The sequence below is a fragment of the Trachemys scripta genome, chromosome 2 (genome assembly GCF_013100865.1).
Source record: "Trachemys scripta elegans isolate TJP31775 chromosome 2, CAS_Tse_1.0, whole genome shotgun sequence".
NCBI classification, from domain to species: domain Eukaryota; kingdom Metazoa; phylum Chordata; order Testudines; family Emydidae; genus Trachemys; species Trachemys scripta.
In genome coordinates this window covers 92,425,664-92,452,820 of record NC_048299.1, presented here as the reverse complement: position 1 = coordinate 92,452,820, position 27,157 = coordinate 92,425,664, and the positions used below count along the sequence as shown (strand labels likewise).

At 41.2% G+C, this 27,157-nt stretch overlaps 1 protein-coding gene across 1 annotated transcript in view; it reads right to left on the bottom strand.

The window, feature by feature from the left end:
- STK17A (serine/threonine kinase 17a) overlaps positions 1-26,928 on the bottom strand; it is a 56,631-nt gene extending 29,703 nt beyond the window's left edge. Inside the window, exons 1-2 of the mRNA XM_034761263.1 lie at positions 26,628-26,928; positions 6,882-7,094 (exon numbers count right to left, since the gene is read on the bottom strand). Of these exons, the coding sequence (XP_034617154.1) occupies positions 6,882-7,094; positions 26,628-26,806 (392 nt within the window). The 5' untranslated portion in view covers positions 26,807-26,928. The remainder of the gene's footprint in view (positions 1-6,881; positions 7,095-26,627) is intronic.
- Between the last annotated feature and the right edge of the window lie 229 nt (positions 26,929-27,157).

Sequence of the window (27,157 nt, the reverse complement as noted above, 5' to 3'; positions counted from 1 at the left end):
GGTGGTTGGGACTTCAAAATGCACTGTGATGGTGAAGTTCTTTTGGCCTCCATGACTAACACAAGATTTCAACATCTTTTGTTGAGCTCATTTGAATTCTAAGCATAATTTCATTCATTGGTGCTCTAACTTTTCTCCCCACTTCATTATTATAGATCATTATATACTGAGGTGACAGAAACCAATACAAAGCAAAGGGACATTTCTCTTTACAATTGACAAATGCAACAGCATGGATAATCAGAATGGAGAGACTGCTGACTGGCACATTAGTCATATATCAATTCCCAACACACAACCTACATTTCTCTATTCCAGTGTTATCTGCTGGAAGTAGAAGTGAAAGCCTTATGGCGTAGTTTTCATGTCCATTGTCAATATTGTGGTAGACTATATGAAGCTAGAAAAGAACATATAATTTCCATTCTTAAAGTTTTGCATGGATGAAATGTATCCTGCCTCAACCTTAACTACCACTTCATGTAGTTTGCTAATCAGATAAAGGAGGCAGCATCAGCTACTGGTTAACTTATAGCACCAGTGAAGATATGTTATAGTTCCTCTTCACCTTGGACTTTCCACTAGGGATGCGGAAGAACATTATGATCCTATTATATTAGAGCAGAGGTTCCCAAACGTTTCTTACTGCGTACCCCCTTCCAAATCTACCAGCTGCCCGCGTACCCCTACCCATCTCATTACTGATACTTTTTGTGTTCTTCTTAACACTACCTGCCTTTAGCCATCTGTCCATATTTCACTATTTATAGTGTGACATATACAACCAAAAAAACCCTAAGTTCTGAACTCAGACTGGACAGTTGCTGGACAACTGAACCCACGCTGTACCGTGATTGGAGGTGAGGGCTCTGTACGTCAGCATCTCTGTATATCTGTGTTCTCATTGGTACATATTGAAGTAAATTAACTACTGTATTTTATATAACAAATTCCCACAGAATTTTAAAGCTTCGCCTGAGTAGCCTATTAGGAAAATGTAATAAATAAATACATCTCTACCCCAATATAATGCTGTCCTCCGGAACCAAAAAAATCTTACCGCGTTATAAGTGAAACTGCGTTATATCGAACTTACTTTGATCCGCCGGAGTGCGCAGCCCCGCCCCCCCCCGGAGCACTGCTTTACCAGGTTATAGCCGAATTCGTGTTACATCGGGTCACGTTATATCGGGGTAGAGGTGTAATAAGTAAAATCCACTGTTGCACAATTTCTCCCACGTACCCCCCAGAGATGTCTCTCATACCCCCAGGGGCAGGCATACCACATTTGGGAACCCCTGTATCAGAGGCAACTGTTACCTTGTTCCCTGTATTGGAAATAAAAAGGTCACCTTCTATAGTAGATAGTACATATTTATTGTATTAGGTTATTTTTTTGCACACAGGAAGTTTTCAGTTCTATGGCAGTATGCCTTGTATTTAAATGAAAAAAGTACCGAATTTATTTTCTTCCCACAAATTACATAAGGCGGCAGTTAAATACAATGCTGCATGAGTCACACTTATTTTATATTTCTACTGGAGTCCTTGCAAGTACAAGAAAGAGAAAAAAGGAATCTGCAGTGTCAAATTTTAAATAGCTCTACAAGATACTTCGTAGAAAAGTGGATTTCCTTTTAAGTTTAAAAAATCTTGTACTTTATCTACAAGGGATATTTTATTTACTTTTGACTTCTTTAAAAATAGTGTTAAAAACGTAAGACAGCATTTGAGGCTAGAATTCACAGGTGTGTTTAGAACCAATTATAGAAAAAATGTCACCGTTTATATTCATGTAACTATCAGTGTCTTAAAACAATGCAAATTTTGTCATTAAACTTCAATGAATTCATAACATCATGCACAGCTTAATATGAAAGAACAGTCTTCATGTGTATTGCACCGCAAAAAGATATATTCTCATGAATTCATTTTATTCTTCATGAAGTGCTAAGACTGTACTACAGTCTCATACTACATAAGGCACATATTGACTGTTCTTGGTCTGAGAAGTTTAGTCTAAATACAGCCAGTCAGCACAACCTAGTATATCAAAAAATATTTTCTAGAAAATCAGTTGTTTAGAGACAGCAATGTGAAGCAGCAGAGATATACCCAGAGGAGCCATATAATTCAGAGTATTTTAATTAGAAAGTTTCATTTCCATACTGACATAGTGACATACAATTGGCATAACATTACTGTTTCTGGTACAGTGTACCCAAACTGTTCTGATGTGTAAGCTACACAGTGATTAATCTGAAGCTCCTGATTGGAACTTAATGGCTGCAGTTAAGCCTCGCTGTCACTATCTGTTTGCATGCAGTGTTGTTGCAGCTGTGTTGGTCCCAGGATATTCGAGAGACAAGGTGGGTGAGGTAATATTTTATTGGATCAGCTTCTGTTGGTGAAAGAGACAAGCTTTCAAGCTTACACAGAGCTCTTCATGTGAGAAGATTAGAAGGACCCCTTACAATAGTTATAAGGGTAGTCATGTGTAAATGGATATGATGAATTGGCAGGAGTGACATCTAAGGAAGACATGAGTAGCAATTTGGGGCCAAAGTGAACACAATTTGCCTCAGTTCAACTCTTGTACAAGAAAACTAGATCTGATGGAAGTCAAACTGTCCACTGCCAGAAAAGCCTTGCTTTCCACATAAAAAATGACCCACAAGAGGGAGTGTCAGTTTACTTTGTACCCATTGATAGAAGATCCCAGACGGAAATATGAAAACTATATACCATTATTTCCACTCTGGTGGACCCTATTACTTTTAAACTTGAAACAATACTTGAAACTTTTCATGCTACATGTTCACAACTAGCTGCACTCAGTACTTTGTTGGGATCCTTGTGAAAGTTGAAATATTATGCGGCAACAGGTCTCACTTTGGCCACCACCATAAAGCAAGTGGACTAGACATTTATATTTATACCTCAAATTTATTTTTTCTGGATTAGACAAACTAATTACATCCTATTTAAATGATGTTAGGCATAAATGGGCACCTATGCAACATGTCAACAGGTGCATTATAAATATCTTGATGAAAATAACTAACTTGTTATTTGTGTTAAAAAATGCTGTTGAAACCACTTAAGGAAGGAAGGATTTATAGATTTGGACAAAATTTCCCTCTCCCATCCTTCAAAGACACTGCAAAGGTATTAATAGATGACAGAGGTGGCATGGTTTTTGAGACTATTTCCTAAATATTCTTCCCTCAGAAAACAATTTAAATCACCACTTAATACAAATATTTATTCATATTATATAAATAAATAAATAAAATACTGTGGATTTTTTTGTATTTACTGCAGTACAGGGGGTTCCTGGTACATGTCTCGTCTTCGTCTGTTGTTTCGCGTATCCGTCGCTCATCAACAGGGGAACATGTTCCGATTCACGTCGGTCCCAATCCGCATATCCGTTGCTTCACCTTTTGTGTGTTTTTTCTGTGGGTGCTTAGTACCCACCGTCAGCCAGCGTCTGACAGCGCCTCTCGTCCGCCAGTGGCCCTGTGGGCCGCCAATCAACTCCTCCCCACTCCGTCCCAGTGCCTCCTGCACACCGCAAAACAGCTCTTCCCCAGTATGCGGAAGGAGCTGTTAGGGAGGAAGAGGAACAGGGACAGGGCGCACTCAGAGGAGGGGGCAGAACTGGGCAGGAAGAGGCGAGGTGGGACAGGCCATTATTTCTTATGGGGAAAAATTCCCCAGTATCCGTCATTTCGGTATCCGTCGCCCTTTTCAAGAACGCAACCCTGACATATACCAGGGACCCCCTGTAGTGTCCAACCACCCCAATTAAGATCGGGGTGCCACATTTTGCTACATGCTGCACAAGAGAGTATAGAGACAGTACCCTGCCCTAAAAAGAGTTTGCAGTCTAAACTGTATGTTTATTAATCCCCTGAATCCAGAAGGTCAGAAGTTTACAAACACTCAGACCAGTTTTGTTTCAACATGTCACTGGAACATGCTGACATTAGAAAAGTGTCCAGATATATTTGCTGAAGTCAGTGGAAGTGTGTTTTTGTAGTTTACAATCCTAAATGTGCTTCGTATGTGTAATGAAGTATTAACTCCTCCTATCAAAAATCCAGCAGTTCTGTATTACATGTGTCACCAAAAAAAAAAAACCCCAATTGTTTACTTCTGGATTTGGTGCCTAAGTATACACCACATCCCTGTTGGATTCATATTTTGTAACTAGCTATTCTGTTTAAATATCACTGGCAATAAACTAAATACAGACACCACTCCAGTTTTCTATACCTCACTCAATTACAATCCATAGACAATCTACATACTGTAGTGCAAGTAAAGAATATATAGAAAGTTGACATTTTTTAGAAAATACCTATTATATGAGGTTCTACAGTAGAACCTCAGAATTACGAACACTTTGGGAATGGAGGTTGTTAGTAACTCTGAAAAGTTCGTAACGTTGAACAAAACATGGTTGTTCTTTCAAAAGTTTACAACTAAACATTGACTTAATACAGGTTTGACACTTTACTATGCAGTAGAAAAATGATGCTTTGCTTTTTTTTAAATAAATAGTTTAATGTTTAACATAGTATGTACTGTATTTGCTTTTTTTGGTCTCCGCTGGTGCCTGATTGCATACTTCTGGTTGCAAATGAGATGTGTGGTTAACTGGTCAGTTCATAACTGGTGTTCGTAACTCTGAGGTTCTTCTGTAGTGTGCTATTTCTTTTAAAAACAAATCCCTATTAATCTTCTACAGCTTCTCTTCAATTTAATTGAGCTTCTCAGATGGATGGGGATGAGTAAGCGCAAGGTCCTGATCACAATTTCATATAATCCACATTCTAGCCTATGAACAAGAATCTGAGAAACTTGAAAACCAGGCTTCTCACCAAGACAGGCAATGAGTTATACTAATAACAGATAATGTAAATGGCTTCTGAACTGCCAGCACCATAACTACTCTCCCCTAGTCATTTAACGAACATCTAGAGGCACAAGAGGCTTGGGAGAAACCATAACTTTTACAGTTTAGCCGCAACAAGTATTTATTTCATCACCTTTTTGGCAGTGATCTATGGACATTTTAACATAATTAAAGACTCAGGACTAAAAAGGCTCCAGTCACTGCAGATTTATCTTGTGAAACTTTGGTTTTTGTTGTTTATTTTTTTTTGTAGGGAGAGGAGAGAAGTGGAAAAAGGGAAGAAGAATGGGCAGATGAAAGGAGTCAAGTTACTCAGACTGGTCTGATCCTGAACCTCCCTGCCCACACTTCTGATAGGTTCTCTCTCAATAGGGTACAGTTGGAGCACAGACTTTTGTTTCTGCCAGACAAGCCATCTTAAAAAATTGTTGAAGCTGCTGCTCTCACTTTTGCCCAGAGAGCTAAAGACTAGAAGTTGTCTTGAGCATCAAGGTGACAAGAGTCATTTTAAAGAATTCTTATGTTTCAAACTGCTTGATCTAGTGTTTAAGAAGATAAGGAGCTAGAACTGTCTGACAGAAGAAGTAAAGTTTTGACTGAACTGCCAGACCACAAGTTATTTAGCTAGCATTGGTTCAGCTATAATAATAATAATAATTCTACTGGAAGAGCATAAACAGAAGGGATTTTTATTATTTGTACTAAAGTAGCCGATGGAGAATTTAATGGAGATTGAGACGCTGTTATGCTAAGTAAGGTATATACATTTAGTAAGAGCCCCAGCATTGAGGGGGTTACAGTCTAAACAGATAAAATTTCTAGGGAGCACGGGGAGAACATATATTTTACCCCCAATTTACAGAAAGGGAAACTAAGGCTCAGAGAAATTGTGTGACATTAGGAAAGTCACTTGAAGTCTGTAGCAGGGCAGGAAATTGAATCCACATCTCAGAGTCCCAGCCTAGGGCCTTAACCACAAAACCTGCCTTCTTCTCTGGTGCACAGGGGAAAAAAAACAGTCTTATTAGCAGAACAATCCAGTGCAGAAGACATACTACAAATGGGACATCAGCAATATCTGTTCCAATAGGAGGGCTTCAAGATGCCATGTATCTTCAGTGGCAGAATACAAACTGGAAGCTGTAGTTGAAGCACAGTGCCATTGCTAACTTCTTCCTTCAAACTAGCTTTTATTTCAATCTGACTAGCAAGAAAGAAGCAGAGACTCCAGATGGATTTGCAGATCCAATGAATAAATCTTTTCTGTAAGAGGCTTATATTTCTACTTGAGAGAGAAAGATAATTGAAGTTTCAGCTCTCTCTAGGAACCTGTCTGCAATAATGCTGTAAGGCAGTGGTTAAAGTACATCACTATAAGAAGGGGCACTCATTGGCAGATATCAGCACAGGGAAAAATGAGTTGTATTCAAAAGGGATATACAGGCCCATAGTCAGCCAAACCAGTACGTTTATGTTTGAGCCCATGTATGTGCAGGCACATGTCTGGCATCTTCCACCCCAATTTCTACCAAGAGAGAGAATCTACTGTCTTGTGTCTTCACATGATATTAATTTTTCTAATGAAATAATGTATCTAGAGAAGTTAGTGTATCACATGACCACAAAGCTACACGTATATTACAAACACGGCAACCTATTACAAATAGATTATAAATTCAACTAGGTTAGGGAAATTGATATAGTCCACAATAGTCACTTGATCCCACAAACTGCTTGTAATTCCTGATTTAATCATTCTTTCTTTCAGATCTGAAAACCAGGTGATTATAGCAACTCAGCAGTGAAATATCAGTTTTCAAATTTCTTGTCTTTTGGGTGCACATTATTTAGATTTTTCATTTTCAGCAAATAATTCAGGAAATTAGTGTGAGAGTATACACCACACACACACACGGGAAAAAAGCATAAGACCCCACAATATGAAATTAGTACTTACTATTCCAGAACTAAGATAATCTCTGTTGCAGTCTCATAAACTTCATGTAAATTAATGACCCAAAGGTTGCATTGTGCCAACTCAAGGACAGCTATCTCATGGATTATTTCCATTCGACAGTCTTGGCCCTTTCTTCTTTTTCGCATGAATTTGGCTGCAAACTCCTTTTCTGTATCTTTCTTGACACACTTCTTCACCACTGCAAACTTCCCTCTGGAATTAAAGCAAAATATTAAATCAGATGGATGATCCTTAAGTATTAAAATCACTAGTCAAATTTTAATATTTTAGAAAACTCAAAAGAAACTACAGTGGGAACATTTAGAATATGTTCCAAATTTAGAGTTTTTACCCTGTATCAGTGATATTCCCTACATTTAAAACAGGGGATACTGCTGGAACCAGTAACACCTCAAACTGGAAAATATTTTAAGTTTATTCACTGTACCATAGTGTATCCACAAAAATTTAGCCCTTCAGTAGGGGGAAAAAAAAATTCAGGAAGTGAAGGTTACTTATTTGTAACCAGAGTTCTTCAAGATGGCTCTGCATATTCCACTTATATGTAGTGTGCCGCACAAAGATGGTTCTCTCCTAACGGGAGAACCATCTCCAAGCAGTGTCTGTTAAAGTGCTTGTGCTCTTATTCCTCCCCAACCCCAGCATCCCTGAATGTTCTGAAGCAAGGCTATATAAGGAGGCACAGTGCCCTCTACCATCTCATCTCTTTCCTCCACCAAGCCAGAAATACAGAACAAAAAGACGGGGGGGGGGAGGGGAACGTATGAGTATGCAGAGCCATCTCAAAGAATACTGAACTGACCTTAATTTCTGCTTTGAGTAGTTCTGCATAGTCCCACTTATGAGTAGTATGATAAGTAATGCTGAAAATAGCCTGGAGGAACCAGAGCCTGAACTTAATAGAAATTGAAAAACTACTCTGTCAAATCTAGCATCAGCCCCTGAAGCAGGGGTGCACAATAATTTTTGCCGGGGGGTGGACGGGGGGGGGGGACGACTCCATGAATTTTGGTAAGTTGTCACAGACCGCACATTTCTACGGTATTAACGGAGTGAGTATCCCCATTTGTTGTGTTTTACAGCAGCTGTGTTTTACATCACTACTTGAACAACCTTCCCATGTATGTGAGGGAGGAACAACGTGAGGGCCACACAAAGTTTCTCTTAACTCCAACATGTTTATGTGCAAGCCCCTCTACTGAGAAACCCAGTGATCTTCAAACTGTACAATTACTCAGTTGTGCCTATTCCCCCAACCACTGTTTGACACATCTGAAGTTACCCTCACTGATGGCGAAGGGGGATTGAACTGGAAGTCTCTGAGGACATTAGCTCTGACTGCCTACCACATCAGCGAGTCCGGAACATTTCAAGAAATGTTGACTAACATTTGAAGATGGTCTCAGGTCAACGAGCCAAAGCTGGACATCCAATGATGAACTGGCCAAATTCCGAGACACTCAAGGAGATTCACACAAGTAGTAGCAGCCATGAGACTCAGAAAGAAAGTTACTTTGAGTTCTGACATATTTGAAAGTTTAAAATATACTGCACTATTAAAAACAACCTGTCCTGTGGTAAAAATGGCAATATGAGTCCAATATGGCACCTAAAGAATAAAATATTGAGTTGAACGGATTCAACTTGACATTCAGTAGTTGTTCCAGGTCTGAAAAAAAGGGCGATTGTATAAACTATATGGTTTAATAGATTTTTGTGAACAGCAGCCTTCAACAGTCAATCATCCAGATATAGGTAAACAAAAATACTCTGCTTTCTCAGCTGAGCTATATCACAGACAGGCCAAACGGGAGCGCCTTGTACTGGAAATGGTGTCCTGCCACCACAAAAGAAAGGTACTTTTGATGACTGTCTGACAGAAATATGAGAATATGCATGCATCCTTCTGATTAAGAGTCGCAAACTAATCCACAGTTAAAGTGAACGGATTATAAAGGTCAGAATTAACATACAGAACCAAAGCTTCTAAATATATTTGTTCAAGTTCCTTAAATCTAAAATTGGATTAACTCCTTCCTCCCCTCACCCCCTGCATTCTTCTCCTGTACTACGAAGTATCGAGAATAAAACCCCTGACTCCTCAAGGTGTTTGGACACCTCCCTGACAGCCCCTATCAGAAGCAATTTCTGCACTTCTGAAAGTAGAACAGTGTTGTGAGAGGGTTCCCTGAAAGGGAAAGGTAGGGGGAACTGAAAGTGCGTAGTTTCTCATACTGAATATAATAGCCCTTTTCTGTAATTTCAGGGACGTAATAAACCTCCATTTGCTGATAAAAATGGACTAGCCTGTCTCCAAACAGAGGAAGGGAAGGATCCTTGCTGATTGGTTCTTAATTCTCAATCCTCACATCAAATCTGAGGCTTGGTATTCAATGAAGATGACCGGGAAGAAGCAGATTGTTGAGATTTAGGACTTGATTTGAAAGACGACTTCTTCTGGTGGCTCTGGAAAGTCACAGCCTGCTGATGTCTTCTTTGATTTGACAAGAAATAAATCAAGGAAGACTATGGATAATACTGTCTCTAATAATGGGAAGAAAGAGTAGGAAGTCTTCCAGTAGAAGGAATCAAGCCTAAAGAACAGAGCATTGATCTTGTCTCCTATAGTTTTTCCAGTAATTCACGTCTTTTCAATGACAAGGCCATCCGTATCAAAGGTGAGATCTTCCACCTTAATTCTAGTATCCAGAGCCAGAAGAGAGGAGAGAAGCCAAGCATGTCTCCTCTGAGTAACTACAGAAATCAATGTTCTAATAGAACATTGATTTCTGTAGTTACTCAGAGGTGTCAAACGAAGCCCTGAGAGCATACTTAGCCACATTTTGACCCTCCATTTGGATCACATTTGCCAACATCCTTTTATTATCTGGCAAATCTTGTACAAACAATAGCATCATTTCCCATAGGTGGAACTGACAGTGAGTCATAACTGCTTAATAATTTACCACCCTAATACTAACAGTGGGAGAAGAGAACACATTTCTTCCAAGGGAATCAATTTTCTTTCTCCTGTCAGCAGGAATGGAATATGCTTGTCCAGACCTCAACCACTGCTGGCAGCAGGCACCAACAAATTATATACAGGGTGTGTATGAAAATACAACCCGTCTGCCCCCCGAGAGTATTTGAAATAATTTGTCTGCCGTCTTGGAAACAGGCTGACAAGAGGAAGGAGTGGCTCAAATAGTCTGAACAGGCTGCAGCAGACCATGGAGAATTGGTAACGACATCCTATTCTTGGAGACAGCCCCAAGAATGTCAAACACCAGATAGAAGGTTTCCTCCACTACTACTGAAGGTAAATTCAATGCAGATGTCATTCGATCCACCAGGTCATAGAACTGCAGAGTGTCATCAGAAGGGGAAGAGGCAGAAGCCACACCCCAGGTGCTCATCTGGTGAAAACTCAGGGTCATGGTCTGTGTCAGCAAGCTCTCTTTTAGAACAATAAATTGTCTCCTCTTCATCTTCTTCTTCTTCAGAGTATCTGGCACCCCTGAGACACAGATGGATCCAAAGTTTCTCCACCACCAGTCCCTTTATAAATGAAGCAGCTGTTCAGCCATAAAGGAGGATGTCATGTTTTGGAGCGTAATCCAGCCCAGTGAGAGGTTGTCTCACTGCCTGCCCTGTAACCGAGTGCCTTAAACGCTATTCTCCTGTGGCTCACAGCCTGTACACTGCCAGCCAGCAGACAAGCATACACTGAATGGGTGTTAAGCAGGTTTGACTCAGTAACTATGATTGCAGCAACCTGGATGCTACAGCCCAGCCACACTCTGGCATACAGGAGCTCTGGTAATACCCAGTAGAGATGACCCCAACACTTCTCCCTCCCCGAATCTTCCCAAAAGCATGTGTTCTACAATGTCCTTTCCTCGACTTTTTAGAGGAATAATAAGGTTTGTATGCTCCTATATAGAGACAAAGGACAGCTTATCACTTTAACTAGAGTTAACAATCACTAAGTCAAAACTAGACCTGATTTTGTTTAGATTAAAAATAAAAACAAAACAAAAAGAAAATAGGATATTAAGTGATATCAAGTATAAGTGATAGAATTAGAAATGGTTACAAGCAAATAAAAGTGAAAACACATTTTCTAGTGGCCAAGACCTAACACGACAAGCTACAGCCTTTGCTTTAAAACAAAAGCTCAGACTGTATGGAAAGTGATGGCACTCGCCAAGTGAAAAATCCATTTGCAAGCCCTGTGTATACAACTATAAAATAAAATGCAACAATTTTTGTGTAATACAAACAGTTCTTACAAAAAAAACACAGATCTATAAGTGTCTGATTAGTTCTCAGACTATGATAATATTTTCTAATACAAAACTTCTAAGGGTATCTCTGCTTTTAAAAATAAATGCTACACTAGGCAATAACTAGTAAACTAGATCAATACAAAGGGGCAAGTGTAAGTAACTACTTTAAAACCGACCAGTGAAATTAAGTTTTTTTAAAAAGAGGCAAAGTTCAAGATCTGGAGGTAGTGCCTTTAAACTGGTTAGTTTTAAATTTGATTCTTATTGAAAAGCACCTCAAATACAACATGCTTTGCTAATCTTCCCGCACAAACACCTTAAAAATACTTAAGGTAGTTTCTACATATTCTCCTCTCAACTCTCTGCCCCATGCAAGAGCTCCCTTGTGTGGGTTTTAAATAAGCTGTGCTTTCAGCTTCTGAAATTCATGAATTGATGAAGTCCTTTGACTTAATCCATTCTTTGAACAAAATCTTTTGCCACAGCTTGGTAGAAGTGATATTAAATAATGGTAGTAAAAACTTGTTAAACTGTGCGACCTGAAAGTAAATGGATTCCTCTAGGGGTTAGAGAAGGTTACTCATCTTGTGCAGTAACTGAGGTTCTTTGAGATGTGTCCCCCTGTGGGTGCTCCACTTCAGGTGTCAGTGCATCCCGGCGCTGCTGATCAGAGATTTTTGGTAGCAGTGCCTGGTAAGGATGCACGTGTGCAGTAGCTGTATTGCGGTACCGTTGGCGCTTTATCTAGCGCTCATGCATCCCGACCTCCTCAGTTCCTTCTCTACTATAGAGTCCTTTCTGCGAACTGCAAAACAAAGGGGGATGGGGAGAGGGCGGGTAGTGGAGCACCGACAGGGAAACACATCTCAAAGAACCTCAGTTACTGCACCAGGTAAGTAACCCTCTCTCCTTTGAGTGCTGTCTCTATGGGACAGTACCCCATTATGGAAGGATGGGTTTCGGAGTTGACTGTACTGTTGAGGCTAGTACCGTAAGGCCAAGCATATCTGTCTCTGAACTCTGAGTTATTGTATAGTGGTTTGTGAATGTGTGTATGGAAGCCCAAGTAGCAGCTTAGTATAGTTCTCCGATTGGAACGTTATGTAAGAATAGGCTCTGATCCCTGTCGGGGGTTCTATATTTTGTTATTGGTAACATAAATGGATGCAATTTGAAATCCGTTTTGATAGTCTTTGTTTCGAAATGGCTGCGCCCTTCGATCATTCAGTGGTGGAAATGAAGAGTCTCTGTGACTTACAGAAAGGTTTTGTTTTATCTAGGTAGAATGCTAGTGCTCTTCTAACATCTAGAGTGCGGAGATTCCTGTGTAGACCCATGTGGCTTAGTGTAAAACGTAGGTAGATGGATAGGTTGATTGAGATGGAATGATGACGGTACCTTCGATACAAATTTAGGCTGTGGTCGCATAGTCACTTTGTCTTTAAAGAATATGGCATAAGGAGGATGGACCATGAGGGCCCCAATTTCACCCACTCTACGTGCTAAAGTGATCATAACCAGGAACGCTACCTTCATTGATAAATGTAGTAGAGAACAGGTAGCAAGTGGTTTGAAAGGGGCTCTGGTAAGGCCTCTGAGGTCTAGTTTTAGGTCCCATGCTGGTGTAGGGTTGCAGACTTCAGGTACATGTTCTGAATACCTGCGAGGAAGCATTTTGTAATCAGATGGTTTTCAGCCTTCGTGTATCTATCTTGTTGTGAAAAGTAGCTATGGCTGTGAGGTGCACCTTAAGTGAACTAATAGATAGCCCCATGTGTTTCTAATGCAACATGTACTCCTAAATCGAATGTATTGGTGTTGTAAGTGCCGGTATGTGTCTGTCGTGACACCACGAGGAGAACCTCTTTCATTTATGGAGGTAAATGGTATACATGGTAAGTTTCCTGCTGTTTAGCAACACCTTTTAGCCTCTTCCAAATAGGTTAATTCGTCGTGATGGAGCCATGCCTTCAGGTGGAGTTTTCCTAGATTCGGGTGAAGAACATGACCCTCGTCCTGAGAGAAAAGATCCTGATAGAGAGGAAGGGTGTACGGGGTGCAAACCACCATGCTATTCAGGTATGGAAACCACCTCTGTCTGGGCCATGTCGGAGCCATCAGTATGATCCAAGCTCTGTTGATCCGTATCTCGTGTATTACACTGGATAATAACGGTATTGCTGGGAATGCATAAAAGATGGGTGTGTTCCATCGGATGACAAAGGCATATCCTAGGAATTGCGGTCCTAGTCCTGCTCGTGAGCAAAACCTTGGACATTTGCGGTTTTGTGATGTTGCGAACAAATCAATATGTGGTGACCCCCACCTGCGGAATATGCGTTGTGCGATGTTGTTGTTCAGTTCCCATTCATGTTCTTGGGAAAACTGTCTGCTCAACTTGTCTGCCATCATGCCTGGGAGGTACGACACAGTAATGGTAACATTGTTGATAATGCCCCAGTTCTATAATGTTATGGCTTCTGTGCACAGGGAACGAGATCGAGCGCCTCCCTGTCTGTTTATGTAGAACATACAGGCTACGTTGTCTGTCATTACTCTTACTGATTTGTTTATCATCAGTAGGAAATGTTGGCACGTGTTTTGAACTGCTCGTAATTCGAGTAGATTGATGTGTAATAACAACTCCACAGGAGACCATTTCCCTTGGATTGTGTGCTGGTTCAAGTGTGCACCAGATCCAATCAGTGAGGCATCTGTAGTGATCAGGATAGATGCTGGGTCCTGGTGAAACGGGACTCCGCACACACACTGCGTGGGTTTAGCCACCATTGTAGTGATTGCATGACTTCTGGTGGTGGTGACAGGAGTCTGTTTAGACTGTGCTTGCATGGTACGTAGACTGTGCTCAGCCATCCCTGGAGACAGCGCATGTATAGTCATGCGTGCTTGACCACAAAGATAGAGGCTACCATGTGTCCTAATAGTTATAGGCAAGTGCATGCAGAGTCCCTAAGACTGATTGTGACTACCACTAGGAGAGTGGTAATTGTGGAGAATCTGGTCATTAGTAACGAAGCTTTGGCTTCTATCGAGTCTAGGTAAGCTCCGATAAATTCTAGTTGTTGAACTGGAAGTAGAGTAGATTTCTTCTGATTTATTTGTAACCTTCGGGTATGGAAAAGTGTCTGCTTGAGTGCAACCTTTCAAGAGACAATCATCCAAGTATGGGAACATCATAATTCCTTGTCTGTGTAGGTGTGCTGCTACTACGGCCAGAGTTTTGGTAAGGACTCTCTGAGCTGTCAAGAGTCCGAATGGTAACACTCTGTATTGGAAGTGGTCTCTCCCTACTGCGAACCGTAGGGATCGTCTGTGTGCAGGGTGTATAGTGATATGAAAATACGCATCTTGTAGGTTGAGGGATGAAAACCAGTCCCCTTCTTCTAGTACTGGAATTATTGACGTCATCCTGAATTTGTGGGTACATACAAATTTGTTGAGTTTTCGGAGATCTAAAATGGGTCTCCATCCTCCATGTTTCTTTTGAGTCAAGAAGTAGTGGGAATAGAACCCCTTCCCCCTGTGTTGTACTAGAACATGTCCCACAGTACCTAGCTGTACAAGACAGTTTACTTCTTGTCATAGAAGATGCTCGTGAGAAGGGTCCCTAAAGAGGGACGGGGAAGACAGATGGGTAGGTGGGATGGAGATGAAGGGGATGATATACCTAGAATGTCCTATCTCCACTACTCAGTGATCTGTGGTGATGGATGCCCACGCTTGGTAAAATGGCCATAGTCGGTGGCCAAACATCTGGGTAGGTTGTGTAATATACGCTAGTTGTCGGGGGAGGTTGATCAGACCTTTGACCAAATCTTCAAAATTGCGTCTTGGATGGTGGTGCCTGTGACACAGTCAACTGGGACTGAGGTGGTCAGAACCTGGAGGGGGACAGTAGCACAACACCCAATGCATGACCACAGAAGTTGCCATCAAGAAGGACGTTATATCTGCTGCATCAACTGAGGCTTGATGGTCTTGGCTGATTTTAAGATGGCTTCATTAATGGTACCAGTTTCTGGAAAATGTCCAGTAATTTATGAGGAATGGAATGCGTCTGCAATCCTCCTCAGTAAATCTTCAAGTTCCCTGTTACCACTAGGCAGTGATGGTGAGGCTAGTACAATTATCACATCTGGAGATGAAGATGACAATCTCATCAGGGCTGCCTGACCTAGTTCCTCCTCTTCCTCCACTAGTTCTTGAGGAGGTTCGAGATCTTCTCTGCGAACGAAGGGTTGTTTGGCTTCCCAATGGGATCATCTGGATTCAAGATATTGCATGTATGGATCTGATGGTCTCCAATTGGTAAGGCCAATTTGAGGGGTCAAATACAAATTGGGACAATCACCATGGAGGAGAGTATCACTGGTCTCCAGGTACCACAATCCCTCCAGGTGCACAATCCCTCTTATGAAATCAGGATGGTGCCTATGAGATTCTGGGTCCTCTGACTGAACTGATCCTTTGTCTCTATGGGAATGGTGATCTCCTCCTACCAAAACCTGACTTTCCAGAAGCAGTGGCAGTTTCGAATTCTACGGATGGTGCTGTTAGTGCCAGAGGCCTTATTATGCCCCAACTGGTAGACTGTACTGGTGAGTGGCTCTCCCTATCTTGCATGCTCTGGACCAATGGTGTGGAGACCCTCCTGGTCAGAACAGGTTCCAACAGAATTGGGGATTCCAAGTCCATATAGATGGACATGTCCTTGGGGTCCTCGTATGTATCCCCTGATGCAAGTGAACAGACTGGCTTGTCTTTCTGTGCAGCCATCTCATTCTTGTCTTCAGTACCAACAACTCCTTTTCATGGTGCATTGGTACCATCACAGTAAGAGAAATCTACTTTTGTTATTCCCTCATCAGTATTGGGGACAGTACAGCTCCTGCACTTAGCACTGGTTTTGGGGCGCTTCTGCCCTTCAGAGCCAGGAGAATGGTACTGTGCTCCTTGTGAGCTTCTGAAACTCCCTACAGGGGTGTAGAGTCTGTCCTAACTTGGAGGTTATTGAAGAATAGGGATGGAAATATCGTTTAAAAAAAGCGTACCAATTTAAACTATTAAAATTATATCAGTTAACCGTTTAATTGTTAACAAGTTCACAATCTACGCCTGGCTTGGGGGGGCGGCACCCTGCTGTCTCTCCTTGGAAGTGGAGTACTGTGGGCTGGGGGATCGTTTGCGTGCGCAGGGCTGAGCGCTGTGTGCCTTGCTCTGATCCCAGTTACTAGGTGCTGCCTAGTGCGGCTAGTTTGGCAGATCACTGCCAGGAGAGCAGCAGTGCCAGGGCAGATCCAAATGTTCCGGCAGATCCAGTGGTTCCTGGGCAGACCCACCACTGCAGCCAGCTGCAAGAGAAGCAGAGTCAGGTGGGTGGAGGGGGTTGCAGGGCTGCCCCCAGCAGTGCCCTCTCTGCCGGGCATGGGCTGATCCAGCGGTGCCCCGAGCTGTGAGAATGCTGCAAGCTTCAGTGCCCTCCTCCTCCCAGGTATTGCTGTGGCGTTTTTAATGTGCACATTAAGTATTACAATGTCACAAAATTATTTTATCAATCTTACTCCTGGGGGAATTCTGCACCACTGCGTAATGTAGAATTTTGCAGAAATTAATGTGGTGCGTGCAGAATTTCCTTTCACCCACAGAAATGGGCTGCAGTGTTGTAGAGGCATTTGAGGTGGTCATCGCTGACCAGGAAGGCCTGAGGGCAGGACACGCAGTTTTAGAATCTGCAGATCTTGGGAATAACTAGGCACTCCATGGAGAGGTGTGGAGGGGGAAGGGTTCAGGTAGGTAGAGACCCACCAAACCCTATTAAGAACTATGTGAACTATAAAAAATATAAACTACATTTTAAACTATTTACTGTTAATTACAGTTAGATGCAGAACCTAGCTAATGAAGAGGTTCCACCTCAGACCACAGGCAGCAGAAAAGAACTGGAGAGCTGGTCAGTCTTGCACTGCTCCTTTTGTCCTCAGTTTGGAACATAAAGAGAAAGGGGTAGGTGTGGACTTAAGGATATGGCTAGCAAGAATCTTCTGATCTCAATTATATGGAGCACATACCACCACCACCCATCCTATGGAATACACATAAGGACCATAACTCAAAAAGGAAAGTAAATTTTCCCCTTACCAAAAAAACCCCAAAACAACAGTGGGATGTCCCAGTTCACCAACAAGCAATCTGGAAATGAGGGTATATAGGAAGATAAAATTATCTTCAAATATTTTATATAAGACAGACTATAGAAGACGAAAGAAATCCCGAGAGGAACCTAGCAAAGATAGATGAATAGGCAGCACCTAGCAAAGATAGATGAATAGGCAGTTGACTAATGAAAGTGAGTGCACATCAGAAGGAACTATTTCTACATATTGGTGGCTTTTAAAGTTACCTCTAACCTCTCTGGAACAAGACCGTTGTGTTATTCTGGATACAGGTCTGTTGCATCTTACGCGCATTTAACATGCGTGATTTCAGCTTTATGCGGTCGGCAAAAACAAAAAACAAAAAAAAGGAAAAATAACAATTTTAATATTGTACCTGTAGTGCGGGCAATTTCGCCCGCCATTCAACTAAATGTAATTTTGACTATACGCGGTTTTCGCTTTACGCGCTAACTGCGGAACGGAACCCCCACGTAAGATGAGACTCGCCTGTACCCTGATGAAAATATCTGCTTTTTTGACTGCCCCTGTGCATTGAGCACGCTCATATTTACTAATGCAATTAGATAAGTCAATGTTGGCACAGTATTCCAGGTAAGGGTGTAAATTCACTGTATTTCAGAGATACAGAAGAAATAAATGAGATCCAGAAAGAGGTGATAAAGATTAGAGGCATGGATAGAGATTGAAAAGACTGGGTCTGTTTAATTTATAGAGGAAACAAATTAAAAAGCGATGGCAGAGATACCCAAAATAATGAATGTTAAATAAGCAATCAAACAGACCTAGTTAAACAGACTTCTCATAACAGAACCAGGGGACGTGATAAAAGGTTTCAAGTTTAAAAAAAAAAACAGAAAATATTTTTCCACAAAAAAACACGATTAATCTATGGAACTTGTTTGCCCAAGGTATCTTTGAAACTTAGTCTTTTCTCCAAGACTAAACTCAAAAGGATGAGCTGGATCATTGTTTCTCCAAGTCCAGAGTCCTCTCCTATTAAGTCTTGCAAGGGTCAATCCTGTACTCTATCTTATTCAATACTTGTCTGAAGTTGCTGGTTAGACATATGGGCTGAGGTGTAGAGCTGATATTGTTTGTGTATTGCTGACCTCTCCCTTGCCTCAGATGTCAACATTACTATTTGCCAGCTGTCCAAATACCTGGATGAGGAGCAGCTGGCTGAAACTAAACCCAAACAAGAGAGAAAAGAGAAGATGTTTGGAGAAGGCAAGGTCTTGAGACATCTTCCTTGGTCAAATGCGTCTGCCTGAAGATTTCAGAGTCAGTGAATAGCATTGGGGTACTCTTGACTATCCATGATTGTGAAAGACACCCGTGTTCTCTCGCAGCTGGCCAGAACACTGTGCCCTATCCTATCAAACTGATCTGGTCACAATAATCATGTTTTCATGACTTCCAAATTAGATTATTGCAAATCCTACCTATAAATAAAGGCAAACAGCCTAAGAGCTTCAACTGGTAAGAGAAAGAGCCCATCTGCTCAGCAAACTGACACTATGATCACAGCACCTCTGGGTTCCACTCATTACACTAGCTCCAATGAATACAAAATCCAATTCAAAACGTCTCATTCTTAATATCAGCAGCTCCTCACAGGCCTGACCCTAGTTCCTCAAGAAACTGCATCTCTCCCCATGACCTCTATCAAATGGTCTATGAACAGGAGGAGAACTGAAAGCATGAGAGAAAACTTTGTCATGAGATGGACTTAAACCATGGAATTAATTCCTACTACTCTCTGAGCTTTCAGAACCAAATGCAACACACACTGCTTTAATCTTAGCTATCCCCAGCCCACCCCCATACGGTAAAAAAAAACTGCCATGTTTCAAGCTACTCTTTACAGTTGCAGAAAATAGAGGGTTCCCCCCCCCTCAAACAAAACTTGGGGGGTGTGAGATGAGACACCATGGTGAGATGAGTCAAATACATATATAGTAAGATCTTAAAAATGAATTAGATATGTATAAAGGATGAGAACAGCCACGGCTGCATTAGATGACAAGCAATTAAAGATGAAAAATCCCTCTTGCTTCAGCATACAAGTCAATTCTAAACTGAGTTTGGCAGAAACTTCTCATATGGCACATTATTCCAGAGTTGTTCACTATGAAGTTTCTTGCACTTCTCTGAAGCATCTGGGAACGTACTGATCACTTTCAGACTGCATACTGGGCTAGACAGACCACTGGTCTGATATAGCACAGCAATTATGTTCCAGCATCAAGTATTGTTTTTATGAAAACTTTATTCAGTACTGTAAAGGCAAGCTCCTCAGTGGACTCCTGGTACCTTTTGAAAAATAAAGTATTTCAGTTTCAGGATTGCTAATTCACAATCAATTAAGTGAAACAAAATAAAAACCACAGACATTTAGGCTCCCCAGCCCAAAAAAATAATCTGAATTGCAACCATTGATTTAATAAGGTATATTTATCATCATTATTCCTCAAATATACCATTTGCAAAAATTAACTGAAGTACAGTAGACTGACCAGATGTTCACAAAAGCACATGGACAGTAACATGTGGGTTTTTGAAGCACTGTGAGGCCCAAAGTAAGTATTTTCTTGAGAAACTTCTTCATATTTAATACATGTGTCAAGATAATGTTATGTTTTTTTAAATGCAGAGTGTCAGGAAATACAAAGCTACCTGATAGAACCATTAATAAATTTGATTGTGCAAGAAACAAAATCTCAACTACAAAATAACATTACTGTATTTCACTGCAAAAAAAATCCCACAAAAATGCTAAGAATATTTTAAAAGATTGAAACCAACATCTATTTTTAAAAGATCATTGTCAAACAGCACCTTTGGAATTGGCCACTCAGGGCCTAGAATAAAAACTGCCCAATGTGCTAAGCACTCTGAGATGGACTCAAAAGCACGCTTGGAAGGGGTAGGGGAAGAAAAGGAAGAACAAAAAGCAAAGGGCAGGCAGGTAAGGATGCCATGGGAATAATGTGGAGAGGATCAGAAGGCTGCACTCTCTAAAGAACTAAGTAATGTATGCATAGTGGTTCTTTTTAAAAAGCTAATGTCATAACATATTAAACATATAGTCGGTTAAGTAAAAAGTGCTCTCAAGTTTAAATTCTGATCATGAATGACAGCAACTCTGCTTAGAGAACCATTGGAAAGGACTCTAAATTGCTTCAAAATGAAGCCATGTAAACTTGACAAATTTGAATGCCACGTTTACAATATGAAGTATTGCAGCAAACTAATTTTCAACAGTAAGTAGTTCTAATCCATGCTGATGCTGCCCCTTTACAGCAGCAAAAGATCAGTTCTTTGTAGGAACAAACCTAGCATGGCCTAATGGTATTTGTGACAGAGCCAAAAATCAATTAAATCAATGGGAAGATTTCCATTGGGTTTGGATCTGACCCTTTAATAGCACATCCTGTAAAAAGTTCTAATCCTCATGATTTAAATACTGACTGCTGGAGTCACAATGTGTATAATCTCAATGTGTAATTTTCCTCAAATTACCACAAAGTCAATACCACTCACAATTTAGCACACACTAAACTCTTGACCGAAGTAGTTTGTCATACTTCATCTCTCTCTAAAAACAAGATATTGATTTCATGACGCACAAGAAGCTGCTCAGACCTGCATACAAAAGCTGTTTTGGAAGCAAAGAGGAAGTCTAATATAAATACTGATATTGCCAGATTAACCAAAACATTTGTCACTATGGAAATACAATATCTATTCACAAAGAAGGAAAATAAGACAGTGTGTGCTACACATTTACAGCACAGTTGAGCTAGATAGACACCTGATGCACCACTTAATTAAAAGGGTCAGGTTACATAGACATTTAGACTGTTTACAAATATAATTCTTAAAAACTAGTTACTATGCAACTAGTAAGATTCATGCTTGAGGCAACTCCAGAGCAAAAATCCACCAAAAATGTGCTGGGCAATCTAAGTTGAAGTTGATTCAATATTATGAAACCTGATATAAATTTGTACTTTGAGAGAGATATACCAGGACAGGTTTTTAAAAAATAAGCATTGTGTTATATTACCAAGTGTTCAGAGAAGCTCCAAATTGGATTCTCCTCATTTTCCCTTTCTTCAAAGTCTTATTTTGAAGTCTTAACGGGGAATTCTTGAAAAGCAAGTGAATTTACTGTTGAAAATACAGTAACAAGGGGAGAAACCAAGAGAAAGTGATAGTTCAGGGCACCATATGATTAAGAGAGGGGGTAACTGTGATGACTAAAGTTAGAAAGGAACGGATTGGGGGTGGGGGAGAATACTAGGTAAGAAATAAAGACATCCACACTCCAACATGACAAAGAACGTGTTTAAAAGCAAACTAATTTTTAGTCTACAGTTCATGTTTTATCACACAATCTTCATAATAAAAATCCTACTTCAAACCGAAAATGATTTTCTCTGAAATAACACAACTAAAAAGCCCAAGGTCACTTCTTCACACTACCACCATCATTAGCATTATTTAAATTGGCACACATCCTGGCTTACAGAAAGGAAACAAAAAAGTCTTAGTAATTGCAAATGAAGCAAGAACGCTTTACATCATATGTTTACCCACATTTTGGGTTGTCATGGGTTCTGCTAGGGAGCAGCAGAGAATCTGACATTACTTTAAGTAATCTTTTCTCAAAGTGATCTGCAAAACCTCCTGTCACTACTGTGGGTGCAGTATTAATAGTGACTTCTATGAACATATTCATCTTTTAGAAAGCTTAAAAAGAGATTGTCTGAAAGGAACGGAACTGCATAAAATTAGCTATAGAATTAATTCATCACAAGTGCTATTTGTCTAGCGTGCATTTCCTCCCACACCACACTTTTTCTGTTGTTAAGGGTAAGAGAGAAGACTGTTTTTAGCAAGAAGGTTTTAATCTCAGAATTTCTTTTCAATGGATGGGTCCAATTGCCAGCAACTTCTCTCTCCATTCCCGTCTCTGTCCATCACATCCCCAGAGTCTGTTCCACACCTGTTATATTTGTATGAAGGTGGTCTCAGATAACTGAGGCATAAGACAAAAATGTGGCAAACATACAGCGTATGTTCTAGTTACAAATTCTTATTGCTGGGGGTGGGGGAGGGGGGACAACAAGCATCCAGTAGCACAGACCAAGAACTGAGACTCACAACATTAAGATAGATTAAGTTCATTAAACAGCTGGGTACTATCATGAAGGCATGGGTCAGTCTGCACATGAAGTCACATCTCTACATTTGAAATGTCCAGAGTGTGAAACCAAGTTTCCTTATTATGCTGTTCCACCTGCTCAGTGCTTCTTTAGAGCCTGTTATTCTCAGTTCATGATAACTGAGACTCAGTACGTCCTTTTTATTCAAAAGAAAAAGTGAACTGAGGAAATCAATAGAACTTTACTTTAGAGTCCCATATGTCTTCAATCTTTTGTCAGGGAAAACCTATTCTGAGGGCAATTGAAAGAACTAAAACAAACTGCCTTTCTGATGAGAAAGCAGCACAGTGTCAGGTAGACACTACTTGACCAATTTGAGAAGCCAGAACAGTTTTTGACATTAGCAGATGATGAGCTTTGATCTGGTGCATGGCAAGTTCCAGGCCACTTAACAAAAACGTCAATAAACTTAAGAACTGTATAAGTTTGCCTAGAAATTTAATAAGCATATTATTGTCTGCAAAAGTACTATTAGTCTGACGGCTACACTCCTCTCTTCCTCGCAAAAAGATTAGGATCCATGTAAATCAACACTGCAAGTCAGCACCTTTAAAAAGGAACTTTAGACAAAATAAGAAAGCAAACCTGTAGGAAAATTAAGGTTGAGGTTTCCTTTTTGGATATGCTTTTGGCTTCACAATACAGAATGGGCTCGTGACAAAAATCGAAACAGTAAGTATTCAGACCTGTAATAGCTATAAAACCATTTAACATCTCTACAAAGAAATCTTATTAAAAAGCATATTGCTCCCCATTTTACAATGGAATTTCTATTACAATGGTCTTAATTGCAATAGGTAGTAGACTCATGTTACGCCACTTGAGGTACCCTACCTCTAGTGAGAGCAACCATACTTCAAAACACTGTCACACTATCACTGAAGCTACAGAGTTCTGATTACCAGCACAGAACAATTTGATTAGCAGATAAGTTGTAACTCATCCTGCTGCATCCCCACTGCATTACTAGTTTCAGCAGCAGCATCACTGGAGCTTTAACTCACCACCCCCAAATCTGAGGGTGTCTCTCCACCAGATGGGTATAATGGTATGCAACTAAAAGTTCCCCAGTATTCATTAATATAGTTCCATTTTAAACAGTCCTACTTCAATGCACAGTAAATAATTTTTTCTGCACACCAGCAACGTTCACACGGGCCAGTTAATGCACGACTTGCTAGTGTGCACTAGAATCCTCTGGTGTGGACTAATGCACTGCATAGATAAGCCCAAAGATGCCACCTAACTCAAACTAGAGATTTTTGTGAGTGGATGGGAGTGGGGGTTAGGGACAAAACTTAATTATATCTTGAGCTAACAATACAGCCATAAGTGTGTCCATGATTTCAAGTAAAAGACCTGTTGCATGCTTTTATAAAAAGAACAAAAACTGCCACTAGCATTCCAATCAAGGGAATACACAAAAGATTAGGAGTTTCTATAAAGTCTGCAATGCAGTTCTATCTCCTATATCAGCTCAAGTAGTTTTAAAATGGCAGAAAACATCTGAACATAAAAATTTGCTTTCAAAGTCAACAGTACTGATATTTGAACAGTACTTGCAATATGGAAAGCTTCACATTAGTAAAATCATTCTCATTCTTGAACTTCTCCAATCTGTGTGTTGAAGGAGGCAGCACAAAAACAAATAAGAACTCTTTTGGTATTTCTTCCTGAACTAGTCTTCTTATTCCAGCATGTGCTGTATTTGGTCAAGGTGGGATTGCTGCCTGACCCAGTAGCTGAACAGGTAATCTTTTGAAACACATAAATCTAATGTATTCCCCCTTCAAAAAAACAGGGATTAAAATAGACACAACATGTTTGTGTGCACAGGGGATGCTTTTTGCCTGAAAAATAAGATTGCTATTCATCTGCAGAATTATTGTTAGACACATTAACAAGTGTTATAAAAAACTCATACTCTTAAGTCATTAAGAAAAATAAGCATTCAATTTCAGAGCCAAAGCACCTTTTATGAACTGACACAGATGAAATTTAGCATGCTTTATCATCAGTTTTTAATAACGATATGGTCACAAATGGCAAAGAGCCTTTTAATTTCACTACATTTGTTTTGCAACGGTGAGCAAAAATTCCCTCTTTATGAATATGCTAGAGTTGAATCCAGGATCCAACAATTTAAATTTTTCCACTACTTTAAAAAAAATCTTCAGAATTAAGCTAAGAAATTAAATCTACAAACTCAAGTATATGATCTCTTTACATTATGAGGAAAAAGGATCTCAGAGACTTTTGTGGTGTTGAAAAAGGGACAGTATGAACCAAAATTTCTGCAGACTATTGCAGAACAAAAAAGCCAAAAAGGCATTATTAGTTTTATTTTGATCAGTTCATGAAAATCGCAGGTATAGAATCACAGCAGTCATGGAAAAAAATGTCTTAAAGTACAGCTTTGATCAGTAAATGACTATGTAAAAAGACATCTTGTTGAGATTTGCTTGTCCTAATTATACAATACAAAGTTTATTGCAGTACTTTCCCCACCCATCCCCCCCATTAACAGGGCAAAGGTATGAAGCCCCATTAACAAATTTTTTTATGCCAGGATGGATCATCATATAGTCTGAACTTCCTGTATAACACAGGCTAAAGAACTTCACCCAGTAACTCCAGCATCACAAGCCCTTATCTCATGGTTGAACTAGAGTGTGCTTTCTGGAAAGACACCCGATTTTGATTTTAAGATTTTGGGATGGACAATCCAGCTCATTCCTTATTAAACTATTCCAATGGTTAATTACGGTTGCTTAAAATTTGTCCATTATCTCTAGCCCAAATTTACCTAGGGTCAGCCTCCAGTTGCTGGATCTTATTATACCTTTCTTTGCTACATTAAAGACACCTATATAGAAACCTTCTCCTTATATAGATATTGATGTCTGTTATATTTTGCTGATATTATTCTGATTAATTAGATTTGTTAAAATGCCAAAGTTAACTTGAAGTCTAGACAATTTTTAAGAGTTTTAAAAAAGTAGTTAACAGCAACTATACTTGTTCCTGAGTCATAATCTTCTCTATTTTGCCCCCCTCCAAAGGAAGTGTTTCTTTTCCCTACTGCTGTGTGAAAGACCCAGGCAAACAAAAGGATTACTGACTATACAGGAACAAATGTGTCATTGACTACACAGAGTGCTGTCAAATGAAGCCAACTTAAAAAAAAAAAAAAGAGAAAGTAACTTCTCTCTCTAATCTCTTTCAGTGACAGTCATCATATATGAACACCACCCTGATGTGGTAAAACTTTCAGACAGAAGTGTTATTTTTAATATGAGTGTCTCCAAGTTCAAAATGCAAAATGTATGTGTACACTGAGGAAGCTTAACATAAAAAGAGCTGAGCCACAAACATGGAACACAATTCAAGAGTCACTTTCCAGAACAAAAAACTTTTTATAACTTATTTTCTTTTTGAGGAGTGGTGAAAATCCCACCCTGAGAGAAAAGTATATTGAAAAAAAAAAAAAAAAAAACGCCTTCGCCACCCTGCTCTAACCATTTGCTTCCCTTAAATAGTCTTTTTTTCCTTGTGTCACATTTGACCTAGTTCAGGTAACACCTAACACCACCACCACACACACCCAGGTAAATTAAGGAGAAGTGTTTTGCATTGGCTGTTTGGGGGGGACACAGGAACGGCGAGCGGCTCCCGTGCAGACAGCGCCCAACACGACTTGCCCTTGACTACACTGACCAGAGCCAATCGCGGGGCCAGCGGGAGCGCCCCCATACTGGGCTGCGTGGAGCATTTTCCCACCTGCGCCCAGGCCAGTGACACCGATCAGGGAGAGTCGGCACGGAGCGTCCGGCGCGGGCAGAGCGGAGCCGGGGGTGCACCAGCACCGGAGCCCACCGGGACCGTCTCACCCCTTCCCCGGGAGTGTTGGGGGGAGAGAAGCTCCCCGCGGGCCGGGCTGCCCCCGTAGCTGGAAGGGGTTTGGGCGCCCCCGCAGCGGGGCGCTCTGTCGGCCGGCCCGTCGCTTACCTGCCGAGCTCCCTGCCGGGGCTGAGGCTGTAGCGCTCCTGGAAGGGCTCGGTGCGGATCGCGGTGCGGATCTCGCTCAGGAAGCCGCCCCGCCGGCGGCCCCGGCCACAGGGAGGTTGCGACGGTGGCGCCCGGCTCCCGCGGGAGCGGCCCGGCGGGGGCTTCTCCTCGGGGCTCATGGCGGGGAGCGGGGGCACGAGCGCAGCCCTTGTCCGTGCGGGTAACAGGCGAGGCGCGAGCCAGCAGCACCCGAGCCGGAGAGCCGAGCGGGCAGCTGTGTAGGCAGCCAGCCGGGCCGCACGCGCTGCCCCGAAAGGAGGGGGCGGGGCGGGGTTTCGCCCCGCCCCTCGCTGCCTCACCTTTGCCAGAGGGGGCGTGGCTGCCGCGACGCCAGAAAAGCGGCAGGGCTGAAGTGGCGGTTGGCGGCGCCACCTGCCGGGCCCCGCACGCGGCCGCCTCGGCTCATGGTGGGTTTTGTGTGTGTGTGTGTGCGCGCGTGTGCGCGTGCCCAGCCTGGCGGACAGCCACCT